Source organism: Phyllostomus hastatus, unplaced genomic scaffold (assembly GCF_019186645.2).
Source record: "Phyllostomus hastatus isolate PE091 unplaced genomic scaffold, TTU_PhHast_1.1 phas_contig_210, whole genome shotgun sequence".
Lineage (NCBI taxonomy): Eukaryota > Metazoa > Chordata > Mammalia > Chiroptera > Phyllostomidae > Phyllostomus > Phyllostomus hastatus.
The window spans coordinates 31854803-31867824 of NW_025333737.1; the positions used below are offsets into that span (position 1 = coordinate 31854803).

The 13022-nt window shown below is 58.2% G+C and overlaps 2 protein-coding genes across 9 annotated transcripts in view; one reads left to right on the forward strand and one right to left on the reverse strand.

The window, feature by feature from the left end:
* Nucleotides 1-1668: 1668 nt before the first annotated feature.
* On the forward strand, nucleotides 1669-5956 carry G6PC3 (glucose-6-phosphatase catalytic subunit 3). 3 transcript variants are annotated; one of them, XM_045836915.1, is made up of 7 exons: nucleotides 1669-1709; nucleotides 1890-2126; nucleotides 3904-4010; nucleotides 4391-4481; nucleotides 4671-4789; nucleotides 4975-5116; nucleotides 5331-5956. In XM_045836915.1, the coding sequence occupies exons 2-7, from the start codon at nucleotides 1909-1911 to the stop codon at nucleotides 5692-5694; spliced, it is 1041 nt and encodes a 346-aa protein (XP_045692871.1). In that variant the 5' UTR covers nucleotides 1669-1709; nucleotides 1890-1908; the 3' UTR covers nucleotides 5695-5956. The 3 variants fall into 3 exon arrangements, with proteins under 3 accessions (XP_045692871.1, XP_045692872.1, XP_045692873.1); XM_045836916.1 differs by having other exon boundaries at nucleotides 1685-1714; XM_045836917.1 differs by lacking the exons at nucleotides 1669-1709; nucleotides 4671-4789 and having other exon boundaries at nucleotides 1763-2126; nucleotides 5331-5503.
* Nucleotides 5957-7954: 1998 nt separating this feature from the next.
* The window catches only part of HDAC5 (histone deacetylase 5), a 34890-nt gene continuing 29822 nt past the window's right edge, over nucleotides 7955-13022 (reverse strand). For all 6 annotated transcript variants that reach the window (XM_045836389.1, XM_045836386.1, XM_045836388.1 and 3 more), the window contains 12 exons: nucleotides 12726-12846; nucleotides 12197-12246; nucleotides 11913-12020; nucleotides 11437-11492; nucleotides 11201-11288; nucleotides 10086-10205; nucleotides 9738-9835; nucleotides 9457-9575; nucleotides 8780-8913; nucleotides 8433-8517; nucleotides 8163-8328; nucleotides 7955-8076 (listed from right to left, as the gene is read on the reverse strand). In XM_045836389.1, the coding sequence (XP_045692345.1) occupies nucleotides 8037-8076; nucleotides 8163-8328; nucleotides 8433-8517; nucleotides 8780-8913; nucleotides 9457-9575; nucleotides 9738-9835; nucleotides 10086-10205; nucleotides 11201-11288; nucleotides 11437-11492; nucleotides 11913-12020; nucleotides 12197-12246; nucleotides 12726-12846 (1185 nt within the window). In that variant the 3' untranslated portion in view covers nucleotides 7955-8036. The remainder of the gene's footprint in view (nucleotides 8077-8162; nucleotides 8329-8432; nucleotides 8518-8779; nucleotides 8914-9456; nucleotides 9576-9737; nucleotides 9836-10085; nucleotides 10206-11200; nucleotides 11289-11436; nucleotides 11493-11912; nucleotides 12021-12196; nucleotides 12247-12725; nucleotides 12847-13022) is intronic.

Genomic DNA, 13022 nt, shown 5'->3' on the forward strand with positions numbered 1-13022 from the left:
TTGACCTTTCTCTAGACCAGAGGGAGGCAAAGAGCCAACCCTGGAACCACTTAACCTGAACAAAGTTCAGAAGTGCCTCCTTGTCCTGCAAGAGACATCAGCTTCCTAATATTGGGTGTATGTTGTTAGCACAATCATTTAGCGGGAATAAACATACTGATCTTTCATACTTGTGTTTATTCAGAGATCTTTCATGTCTGGCCCCCATAACAAGTCATGTGTAAGTGCCACTCCACTTTTTATATGGAATTGTGATTATAGGTTTTCACATATAACTGCCAGGCATGGTTCAGAAAGGCTTCCTGCAGGGAATGAAAAATCCGAGACTTGAAGGAAAAGTAGGGAAACAGAGTGTTCTATGCGAGAGAAACAGCATGTGCCAGGACACCTAAGATGAGAGTCTGGTGATTTCGAGAAATATAGAGTAGCTCCAAAATACTATGAAATGGAGTTTAAAGGTAGTCTGTCAAAGGTGGTCTGGCTAGAACCCAGAGCAAGCTTTCAAGGACAGAAAATTTAGGTTTTAACCCTGACCGGCATGGCTCAGTTGGTTGAGCGCTGTCCCACAAAGCAAAGGGTCGTTAGTCTGATTCCTGGTCACAGCACATGCCTGGGTTGTGGGCTGGGTCCTCGGCCTGGGCGATTGATGTTTCTGTCCCTCTTTCTCCCTTCCTTCCTCTCTCTCTAAAAATAAATAAATAAAATCTTGAAGAAAAAAAGAAAGAAAGAAAATTTAGGCCTTCTCCACTGGGCAATTGAAAAACAATTATCAAGTGCATGAAATGAGATTTACATCCAGCTTGCCTTTCCCACAACTTTTGGATTCATGAAGTTCATCTCTTCCCGAGAAGTATCCAGATTTACATTTTCATTTTCATCCATCCATCAGAAAACTCTCCAAGAACAAAGTTGCTAGAGGGAAGGAACTGAGTAGTCACTTCAGCAGTCTCCTGCCGCACGCCCCTCTGCCTCTGTGCAGGGCCTGGCCCAGAATAGCTGAGGTTTCTGTTTTCTGGGTGTGTTCCTCCGTAAGATTATTCCAAATTTTGTTGGGGTGTGTGCCTTTTTTCTTCCAACACACCTATTATCTCCTGGTTTATCTGCTCCCCAGGGTTTGGGAAGACAAGAGGATGCAAGGAAGGGGACGGGGCAAGCCTAGAACTGGTAGTATGACTTAGGCCGTCCTGTGTGTAAGAATTTGCAAGGCTTTAGGAAAGACTCCTCACAGTCAAAAGGCTTGTCTCTGAGCCTCCAAATCAGTAGTGGATGAATTCGGGTGGGAGAGTTTTGGGCTTGAGGAGGAAGGCACGGGCTGTTCAGTGGTGTGTGTAAATTTAGAGTCCCACTTCAACAATGCGGAATGCCTGGCTCCCCGGTGGAGGAAGTGTCTATAGCCCCCTCTCCAAGAGATCTCAGGATATATTTGGAGGGTAGCAGTCCTGAAGAGGGGGGGTCTGATCTGCAAGGGATCCCGGCCCTGGAAATTACACATCCATCTTCGCTGTAGCAAAGCAGGGACGCTGAGCGTGCTGCAGACGCTGAGGTTACTCCACCTCCTCACCCAGAACAGCGGCAGCAACCACTTCTACGCCCGAAGCCCACGTGCCAGCAACAGCGGCCACGTGGAGATTTGCGGAAACGCCTTCGCAAAGATTTGTCCCCTGCGCTGCCCAGTAGAGGGGAAGCCGAAGAAGGGAACGGAGGAAACGGTACGGTAAGGACCAGGCTCGCGGGAGCCCGAGACAGCCGGGGGCGGGGCGAAGCGAAGGGGGCGGGGCTTGAGCTGGTTGCTGGTGGGAAAGGTGGGGCCTGGGTCTCGCCTAGGTGGGCTTCGGTGGGCAGTGAGTAGTAACATCCTTGTCGCCCGGACTCCTCGGCTTCTATCCTAGAGCAAACCCCTGGGTCGCCATGGAGACCACGCTGGGCGCGGGCATCGCAATGGCAGAGGCGCTACAGAACCAGCTGCCCTGGCTGGAGAAAGTGTGGCTCTGGGTCACCTTTCTGGGCGATCCCAAGAGCCTCTTTCTGTTCTACTTCCCCGCGGCCTACTATGCCTCTCGCCGCGTGGGCATCGCAGTGCTCTGGATCACCCTCGTCACGGAATGGCTCAACCTCGTCTTCAAGTGGTGAGATAGCAAAGCCCTCCTGCATCCTGCTCCCCCACCCTCAAGGGCCCTGAGTTCTGTACAAGCCCCCATCTTCCAGCAGGTGCCTCAAGGGCCTGGATGTCCCTCACCTTCCACCCCCACCCCCACCCCCCAGCAGTGAACCCCATGGCCTTAAGACTTCCCATTTTAGATTCAAACGTCAGACTCCCTACCTAGTCATTAGACCCGTGTTTGTCAAAAGGCCCTTATCAGAAATCACTTAAGGGGTATGTTTAAAATGCAAACTCCACATCCCACCTAAAACATTGATTTACAAACTCCAGCAGAGGGGCTGGGGATCTAAATTTTCACAAGTACCTGTGGTGACTTAAGTAGCCTGTAGTCCTGCTTCTCAGCTGTTTTCATGCATCTGTTCACTCATTCGACACTGTTTTTAAGAAGCATGCTTTATGCCAGGCTTCATGCTATCTGCTAAAGTCAGAGAAGGCTTACAAGTTCCAGTGTGCGCCCCAGAACATGACCATCAGCATAGGGAGCACTTGAAAACTTGCTAGAAATGTAGCATCTCAGGCCCAGGGCCAGAACTACTGTATCAGAATCTGCATTTTAACCAGAACCCCGGGTATTCGCGAGTAAAGTCTGAAAAGCCTGGGGTTCAGGCATTGCCTTCCCCGGAGAATACTTCCTCTTTTCCACTTCATTCACTAGTAGGGTCTTCACACAGACTTAGAAGCCAGCAATGCCAAGCAAGCAAGTGGGGCCCCTGGGGCTTATCTCTCTGCCACCGTGGGTGCACCTCAGCCCCTGTTGCCAGATCCCCAGCCTGGCGGAGGGAAGGGAGGCTCACAGGAGACAGACACATGGGCTGGAATGACTTGCAGAGTTAACCTTCCCTGCTACTCTTCTCTGCAAGACTTGCACCCCTACTGTAAACAGAAAAACAGTTGTCTAAGAATTTGTTTCCAATTGTCCTTTCCTTTGTGTTCTTCCTCCAAGTCTGCATAAGCTTCCTTCTCTAGGGAGCTTCTCTGTTCCCCTAAGAGTCAGTGCCTTAGGTAGACACTCTTAATGCCCCCCACTTGACAAAACCCCCATTCATTGGCAAAGTCTGTATGGAGCACCTGGTTGGGGTGAGACCGGGGCTCAGTTTTTGGTAGAGAGAAGCCGTTCCTTCCGTATTTCCTCCCTGGCACTTGATTTCCTGCCAGCCCCTCTTCCGCTCTCCCACCTCTTCTCCTCCTGGCCAGAGCAGCCTCTTCATTGTGATCTCCCAGGGTCCAGCCACGCACCTCCTAGGCCAGGAGATTTTGAATTTTTTTGTCCTCTTCAGTCCATTCCCCACTCCCGTTTTCAGATGTAAATAGCTTACCTAAGTAGTAATTCAGGTGTAGATCATTCAGGCTGGGAATTCGGGACATGGAGAGAGGGAGAAGCAGGGGGCTCTGGGAGGGGCCCGGGGAGAGGTCCCCGGGCTCTCTGTGGTTTAGAGGGGCAGAGCTGGTCCTGCAGTGGGAAGGGCAAGAGGAGGACTTGTGAGCATCTCAGAGCGTGCGTGCACACACTCACACCCCAACACCAGCCACGATCTCTTACCTCTTTATCGCTTTCTAAAAGGCACGTGTGCTTTCTCCTATTCCAGGGTAAGCATCCACGGCAGTGCGACGGCACAGAATGGGACTGCCCTTCCGGCTCCGCCTTGCAGGCCCTCCAGGGCACGCCCGGTGTTCTTCTGCCCCTCTCCTGTACCCTTGGCCCTGTGTGCGCATAATATCGTCTTGCTTCTGTTCTCTTCTAGGTTTCTCTTTGGGGACAGGCCTTTCTGGTGGGTCCATGAGTCTGGGTACTACAGCCAGGCCCCAGCCCAGGTTCACCAGTTCCCCTCTTCTTGTGAAACTGGTCCAGGTGAGAAGCCTCAAACCTCCCCTTCCCAGTACAGTTAGGATTTGGGTGAGTGTTTCAGAGTACTTTTCAGCCAGGGTGGCCCAGCCTCACAGTTCCCAAAAACGGAGGACAAAGCAACCCCAGGAAGAATGAGTTGAATTCTGGGAGGAGAGCGTCCGTACACACCAGTGTGCCAGCGGCCCAGCCGGTTGAGAGTGGAGCCGGGAGACACAGGTCAAAGGAGAAGCCTGAGAGCAGTGGCCTCAGGGAGAGGGAGCTACAACCCAGTGCCGTGGGAAGGCTCCCTTCCAGCCAGGGGCGGGTGGCTGTGTTGAGCTGCCACCTGGGGCATCTGGGTCCTGCCGCCATCCTCTCACCAGAAGCTTCTCTGTCCCCTACAGGCAGCCCTTCTGGACACTGCATGATCACAGGAGCAGCCCTCTGGCCTATAATGACAGCCATCTCTTCCCAGGTGGCTACTCGAGCCCACAGGTACACCTGGGCCAAGTGGCCCCCACGTACGGGGGGGTGCAGGGGCAGTGAATGGTACCCTGGACCCGAATAAGACCCAGCAACAGGGCAGCTTGGGAGCTGGAATTCTGGGGACCGTGGGCACTTGTGCTGTGGGAAGCCGAGCTGTGTCTGGACATCCCCTGGGCCATTTGCCTCTGTTCTTTGTAGCCGCTGGGTGAGGATGATACCAAGCCTGACCTACTGCACCTTCCTACTGGCTGTTGGTCTGTCCCGGATCTTCCTCTTAGCACATTTCCCTCACCAGGTGTTGGCTGGCCTGATAACTGGTGAGCAACTAGGACAACAGGATGGGCCCAGAGGGTGCTATTGGCAGTGAACCAGTCTAGGATTTTCCCACAGTGCACGCAACCCCAAGGCTTCCCTTACGTCTGTGTTCTGCCAAGTTGCATTGTCGCTCTGAGGGGGTCATGTCCCCAAACTCCTTGAAGCTGCTGTCATCCCACTCCCCCAGGTGCTGTCCTGGGCTGGCTGATGGCCCCCCGGGTGCCCATGGAACGGGAGCTAAGCTTCTACGGGCTAACCTCACTGGCCCTCTTGCTGGGTGCCAGCCTCATCTACTGGACCCTCTTTACACTGGGCCTGGATCTTTCGTGGTAGGTCCTGCCTTGAAGTTTGGGCAGGCGGGGCCTCTCCTGCCTCGCTTTACCTAGCCTAGGGTGGGGGGGGGGGTGTCTCTGGTTCATTGCAGCTAAAAAAAGGACACACTATGTGTTCACAAACACAGACTGTCCTGGGGTCTCAGCAGAACACAGGGGTAGACCCCGAAGGAGGCGAGACGTCTCCTGGCAAAGACTCTTCTCCCCACAGGTCCATCAACCTAGCTTCCAAGTGGTGTGAGCGACCAGAGTGGGTGCACATGGACAGCCGGCCCTTCGCCTCCCTGAGCCGGGACTCAGGGGCCGCCCTGGGTCTGGGCATCGCCCTGCACTCTCCCTGCTACGCCCAAGTCCGGCGAGCATACATGGGGAAGGGCCAGAAGATAGCCTGCCTCGTGCTGGCCGTGGGCCTGCTGGGTCCCCTGGATTGGCTGGGCCACCCGCATCAGATCAGCCTCTTCTACATCTTCCATTTCCTCAAATACACCTTCTGGCCGTGCCTGGTCCTGGCCCTCGTGCCCTGGGTGGTGCTCACGTTCAGCGCCCAAGAAGCCCCACCTGTCCGCTCTTCCTGACTTCGGGTGCCTCCTCCAAAGCCACCACTCCGGGAGGCAGCCCCAACCCCTCCCAGACCCCCGAAAGGCCCTGCTTATCTTGAACTTCCCACTTTTCCCACCACCTGGCTTGGCCCCAAAGAAGGGCCTTCCCTGTGCCAGAAAGGTTGGTCCTCCCTTCCCTTCCAAGTCCCCAAAAGCAAAGACAGCAGCCAGCCCAGTGGGTTCCTACAACACTGTGAGGGGCTGAGTGGCCCCAATAAAGCCCTTGAACACTTCTGGACCTTCTTGCCTGTGCGTGCATCTCCAGTGAACTTGGGTGTGCAGGTAGAATCAATCCTGCCTGTGTGTGTGCAGGTAGAATCCTGGTTGGCTGCCTGTTCTCCATCCCTGCGGCCTTGTTTCCGCAGAGGCAGTGTCAAAGCAAAGGGGAGGGCTACAGGCTCAAGACCTTCAGCCCTGGGTACCATGACGCCTGGGCCATAGGACCGGCCCCGCCCCTATGGTGCTGTGGCTACGTGCAGTGAAACCTTGTCTTTAACCTGCTGGACGGATACTCATGCCCTCCCACCCCCGAGTCCTGTTTCCTTAGTTGGTTAGTTCAGGGGCCAGAGAGGAGTTTTGTGGGGGTTGTATTTGGTTTTTTTTTTTTTGTTTGTTTTTTGGCCAAGAGGGTAAATAAGAATCTCTACTCCATTTGGGAGCCCAGAGAACAGAAACACTGGCCCCAGGAGGCACTGCCAGAAACACATTTATTTATGCAAGGACACACAATGGAATGGGTTACAAAATGCTTAACTGAAAACCATATCCAGGGGGACAAAGCAAGGAGTGGGTTTACATGGGAACCAGACTGGCCACGGGAAGATGGAGGGTAAGGGGTCCGGAGCCGGAGCTCAGCACAGGAGGCCCGACACACCGAGCCCCAGCCCGGCCCCCGGGCGGGGGGGGGCTAGCACGCACTAACAACACATAGGACACAAGCACACGAGGAACCGACGATGGCGGGACTCTTGCCCCTCCCCTGGCTCCCTCAACCCTGCTCAGGCCCCCGTTAGGGTAATAAATATGTAAACAGATTGGCGGGGCCCTAGGGATGGGGCAAAAAAGTGTGTGTGGTGTTGGAAGGAGGAGGGAGGAAGACTCAGCCCCCTAGGAATTGCGTCCCATCTTTGGTTTCCTATAGGCTGGACGGCACTCCCTAGAAGCCTGCGGGCCCCCAGCCCCAGAAACAGGGCTAGGCTAGGCTCCTGGGGAAGAGCAAGGATGGAACCCCCTCCTGCTCTCAGCTCCCTCGGGCTGGTGGCTGGCTAAGGAAGTCCAGGAAGGGAAGCTCCAGCTGAAAGCAGACTCCTGGGTTTCTGGGTTCTGGCCCTGCCCCTTCCACAGCCCCCAGTCTCTCCAGCCCTAGGCTTCAAAGCAAAAGGTCCCAGGAGGGAAGGGGCGAGCCACTGACCCTCCTTGCAGCGTGCTGGGTGACTGGGGAAACCTGGTCCCCAACAGCAGGGGCGCTCTCACCAGCCTGAGGCACCCCCTTGCAGGGACCACTTCCCTGCTCCCGCACCTCCCCAGTCTGTGCCCGCAGAGGGGCAGGGAGGCCAACAGACTAAGGCAGAAAGCGGGCCTTCGTCTGTGGCTCCCCCAGGCCTCTCTGAATCCAGAAGTCCAGCCCCACCGTCTGCAGCCCCCGGGAGGGGAAATAGGCCCTGAGGGGTGTACAGCGAGACAGCCATGCCCACAGAGCTCAGGCCCATATCCTGGGGCACAGGCCTTCCCTCTGGGGCTGAGGCCGGGAGGGAGGAGGAGCAAGAAGTCTGTGCAGAGATGGTGAAGACGACAGAGGGAAAAAAATGATGGGGAATCATCAGGCAGGAGCCCACCTCCCCTCCACTCTAGATCCTAGACCGCAGAGGGACCCTCCAGAACCTCCCCAGGCTAGAGAGGGAAGGAGGGCAAAATTAAGGCAATTCCCCCCAAGTCGGCTGAATCCAAGGCACCGAAATTCCTGTTCCCTCCTCACTTGGGCCAACTCCAGAACCGGGAGGTACTCTCTGGGCCCCCGGGCCCACCTTGAGCTGGCCCAGGCTCCAAAGGGGAAAAGGATGGAATTCAGGAAACTGAGTGTGAGATACAATGTGGGGGAGGGGCTGCGAAGGGCACCCCCACCCCGTACAGAGGGAGCCAACTTCCAGAGCTGAGGCGTGGGCCTCGGGGGAGGGGGCCTGAGGCAGCTTCGAGGAGCAGGAGGGGTGAGGCTGAGAGACCCACACGGCACACGTCGTTGAATGTGTGACTTTTTGTTTTTAATAGAAAAAATAAACAAAATCACAATGATGAAGCCCAGAGGGATGGGGGCCAGGGTATCACAGGGCAGGCTCCTGCTCCATAGGCTCCTCTGCTGGCCTGTGGGGACAAGCACAGGGACGGGCGTTGAGTGGGTTCCCCAGCTCGGACGAGGGCAGCGAGGCGGTGGGGGGCGGGAACCTCACCTGGGGCTGTGCTCCCTGGCTGCAGCAGCCTGGGCCTGCTCGGCCCCCACCGACAGCAAGGCCATGGCGCTCACAGTCTCAGCCTCCTCCGCCTCACCCGCCTGGGCCTCCCGCAGGGAACGACCCAGGCCGGCGGCAAACCTCTGCACGCAACTCCAGTGTTTGCCTGCGGGTGCGACAGGCGCAGGGGGTCAGAGAGGACAGGAACCCCTGTGTGTAGGTGCCCGCCCCCTCGGCAAGGTCTGAGCCCCTCCACCTGTCCCCACACACTCTGGATCTCGATGACTTTCTCTAGCGTGGCCACTGCGTTGACGTTGGGCTTCTGCTGTAAGACTGTCTCGTCCAAGGGCTGGAGCTGGCGAGGGAAAGAGGAGAAGGGGCTTCGGGTGGGGAACGGGTGGTGCCTGCCGCTCTGCCCACCTCGTTCAGCCTCGGACACCTCGAGACAGGAGGAACCCAACTGAGAGAGCCCTCCCTGCCCCCCAGCTACCCTCAGGACTCAGGACGACCTTCCCAGGGACCCTCGGTGCTGCCGGACCAAGGAAGGGGCCCTCCCCCACAGCCTCTGGTCTACTGGTCCCCCCCGCCCCCCCCCCACCTCTCCCTGCACCCCTCACCTCCACGCTGAGCAGGGCTGAGACACAGGCCTCAGAGGCATCACAGATGGCGGTCAAGTCGTGGCCTCCCTCCAGGGCCAGCACCACCCGGCCCCCCGCCAAAGTCATCAGCTGCCTGGTCAGGTGGCCAAAACCTTTAGGGATGAGTAAGGGGAGGTTAAATGGTTAAAAGAAAATCAATTAGAGAAGATAAAAAAGGAAAAAATTAGAATCAAGAAGTGGGACAAACAGCACAAAATAAGGTGATAAATTTAAACTCAAATGTGTATATATATTCATAATAAGTTTAAGGTCAATGAACTAAATGCTCCATCAAAGACAGAACATTAACAGACTAGCTAAAAAAAAAAAATCTAGCTAAAAAAAAAAAAAAAAGCAATTACGTGTTTTATAAGGCATACCACTAAAACAGGAGGCACCACAAGCTCCATCCGTGACACTCCGGGAGGAGACACAGCCTCCGCTACCCCCAGCACCCTTTCCTCACTAGCCCCTCAAGGCCAAGGTTGGCAGAGGGAGCGGGGTGGGGGGGGGGGCACTGCCGGGGTGATTCCAAGTCTAGGGCCTGCCCCAGCTGTGCTTCTACCTGTGCGGGGTCCGTCTGCGACCGCTTCACGCCCCCACTCAACCCCGTCCTTCCTGTCCCACAGCCTCCCTTAATCCCTCAGCAGGCTCACATCTGGCGGTGACAGAGTAGCCACCCAGCGGAGACAGGTGTCCCTCAACAGCATCAAACCCGGCGGAGACTAGGACCATGTCAGGTGAGAACTCGTGGGCAATGGGCATCACCACTGTCCTGCAAAGGGAGGGGCCCAAGCTGACCCTGGCAGGAGGCTGAGCCAGGCCGAGCCCCACTGTGTCCCCCCCCGAGACAACCCCCTCCACCTACACCAAACTGAACGGCTCTACCCTCCCCGAGGCAGGGGCTCCCCCCTCCCCGGCCCCTCTCGGTCCCCACCTGAAGGCTGTTAGGTATTCCACGTCTCCGATGGGGGGGTCCACACCTCCCGTCCACGCCACGTTCACATTGTACCCCACGCCCGGCCCTCCGCCAACCTGGCAGCATGGTAGGGGAGGGGTTACTCTCACTGCCCGGGGGGATCCCAGACGTCGCCCTGCTCTCAGCCCTGCCTCCAGCCCTCACTCCACTGACCTCTGCTCTGCGTGGAGGGGCAGCTGCCGGCACGCTCCTCCCACCAGGAGCCCAGACTCCCCGGGTCCCAGCACCACGAAGGGCCTGCAGAACCTCCTGCCACGTCTCTGCCACCTCCCCGCGGGGCCCCATACTGCAGCCTAGCAGCGGTACCTCTTCGGGAGCCCCCGAGCCTGGAAAGAAGTTCCCGTTGTCGTAGCGGTGCAGGGAGATGTAGAGCACGGAGGGGTCGTTGTAGAACGCCTGCTGGGTGCCATTGCCGTGGTGGATGTCCTGGCGCGGCAAGTGACAGCATCGTTTAGCATCGGGAAACGGCACAGGCTCTGGCCCAAAGGCCAAAACTCCACTTGTCTCCCACCCCCACCGCCGCCCCACCGTGGGCTCTGGGGGTGCAGCGCACCACTAGCTGCGGGGCATGTGTTCTGCCCACAACAGCACCACCCCACGCTTCTCTAACCAGGGTCTGCGCAAGGAAGACAGAGCCGTGGCACGAAGCTGGCAACCCGCCCCAGAGCCCGTCCCACGACAGGAGGGAGGGCAGCGTTCAGGCCAGTGAAGGAACCGAAAACAGGTATGTTCGGAAGGAAAATCCGAACATCAACGCGAGTTTTTAAGCCAAAGTTGGGCTTCAAAGAGATTTCATCCTCGAGGAGGATGAGGACTGCTCCTGGCCACGCCCCCGGCTCCCGGGGAGGGGCGGAGGAGTGGGTCCTGCCCCCTCTGCCAGGAGAGGCAGGCCTGGGAAGCGCCACGCAGGAGCGAGAGCAGGAGCAAGAGCAGACGTGTCAGGGCCAAGAGGCCTGATCGGAAGCCCAGTGCGAACAGCCCGAGCTGAGCGACCTCCGTCTGGAAAGTCACCCAACCCCTCAGTGTCTCCGTTTACAGAAACGGACGTCCTGATTCTTCCTACGCAAGGTGGCTGTGAGCAGCAGTGCACGTCCGGACACGCACTCGGCCCCCAGCGGAACATGGCTCTAGCAACGGTGGTACTGGCCTCGACCGTTCAAGGGAGGAAGCCCCCTCAGCGTCTTGAGGCGGCAAGGTGGGCGCCAAGGTGGACTGGGGGCTAAAACCACTTTTGGGCCTCCTAGTGAGGAGGGTCCCCGCCCCCGCCAGCCGTGGAAGCGGAGGGCGGGGCTAACGCTCCAGGAGGAGGGTGTAAGGTAAGCGATCAGGCCCGGCCCCCATGAGGGCACCTGAAGAAGAGGGTGCAAGGCTGGGTGGGGGCTTCCCGAAGGCTGACCCTGGCCCCAGCAGCCCCCGCTTACCCAGTCCACGATGAGAACCTTGCCCACATTCAGCTTCTGCTGCAAGAGTTTGGTTGTGATGGCTACGGAGTTGAAGAAGCAGAATCCCCTGGAGGGAGGGAAGAGAAAAGGGCAGGGAGGTGAGCCTCGGCGGCGGTTTGCTCAGTGAGCAAGACACACGCAGCACCTGGCCGAGCGGGAGGAGGGGGGAGGAGGGGGGAGGGTGGCGGTCCTGTGCAGGGCCGGGTGGCACTCACATGGCTGTGGATTCCTCAGCGTGGTGTCCTGGGGGCCGGATGATGGCAAACCCATTCTGAAGAGGCACAGACAGAGGTACAGAGACGTAAGACAGGCAGGCGAGGTGGTCACAGAAGGGTGGACGCCAAAAGAGAGAAGCAGGAGCCAGGCGGGAAAGAGAACACAGATCAGAAGCACGTATCACACACACGCCTACAGCAATGCCAGCCGTGGGCCCCATGGACACACAGGCCGACCCGTCCCTGGCCCTGAGACACCCACGAGAGCCCCAAGCATTATGGAACTTCGTCAGTCCCTCTTTACCCCTCGTCCCCCAGCTGCCCGGAACTGTCACCTCCTCCTGACTCTGGCACCTGAGAACTGAGGTGGCAAAGGCCTGTGCCTTACTGAGGGGAAAGCTAAGGCTGCCCCGCCCTCCCCTCCTCGGGGTGCAGGACCAGCCCAAGCGGTGCCGAGGCCCCTTGCACAGGCTCACCTTGAGCTCTCCAGCCGCCACTTTGAAAGCCAGCTCCACCAGGCAGCCCACCGCCATGCGCACGGCACTGGAGGAGTGCATCTCATTCCATACAGTGTCACTGTCCACCTGCAGGGGCAGGAGAGCAGGCTTCAGAGTGCCCCCTGCGGGGGAAGGGCAAGCATGGGGGCAGGCACCTGGACAGCCAGCCAGCCAGCCAGCGGCTGTGCTGGGGCAGGAGACCAGGAGCCAGCACTGGGAGAGCCAGCCATCCACCCACCCCCACAGGCAGGCACCCTGCTCACCCCGATGCCCCCACAAGGCAGCACGGCGTACATCTTCTGGCTGATGGGGCCTGCGGGGAAGAGAAACAGCAGTTCTGGAAGCTGGCTCCACTACCGGGGCTGCAGGTTGGATCTGCAGAGGGCAGTGAGCTCAGTCACAGAAAAAGACGACAAGCCCAAGCGCAGGACAGGCTTCTGCAGCCCACGGAAGTTGGGAGATGTCTGTCCCTTGTTCTGGGCAGACGGCAGGGAGGAAGGGTCAGGACTGGTTGGGGAGAAGAGCAGAACACACCCAAACACCAAGCCTGACTCGTCCCCTTCCATCCTGCAATGCACCCCAGCAGTACGCTCTGATCGTATCACAGTCTATGTGGAGGGCGCCCCCTGGAGGTGCGTAACGTGGGACCATGCCAACTCTGCCAGGGGACGACCTGTGCTCATCGGGACCCCTCTCCCCGCCTGGCTAGGCAGTCCTCTTGACGGCCTCCGATCCCACCCCGGCAGCGGACGGGGACCGGCCCGCACCCCGCCCGCCAGCCTGCCGACTCACCGAGCAGCTTCTTGCTGTCCAGCTTCTGTCGGTTGAGGGGGCTGGTCCCGTAGAGCAGGGTGTGGTACTCGGAGTGCACCGTCTGAATCTCGTCCAGCGTGGCTTTGCGCCCCCGGATCCGCTGGCAGGGGAGATCAGGAGAAGGGCGACCTTGGAGGGCCAGCTCTCCCTGACACAAAGACCCTCTCTCGGCACCCCAGCCATGGCACGCAGAACCACTTCCGGCCTCAGGAGAGCCAAAGGTTTTGGAGAAAGCATGCCCTGGCCGCCCGGGGACCCCAGGGCAGGACCCCTCCC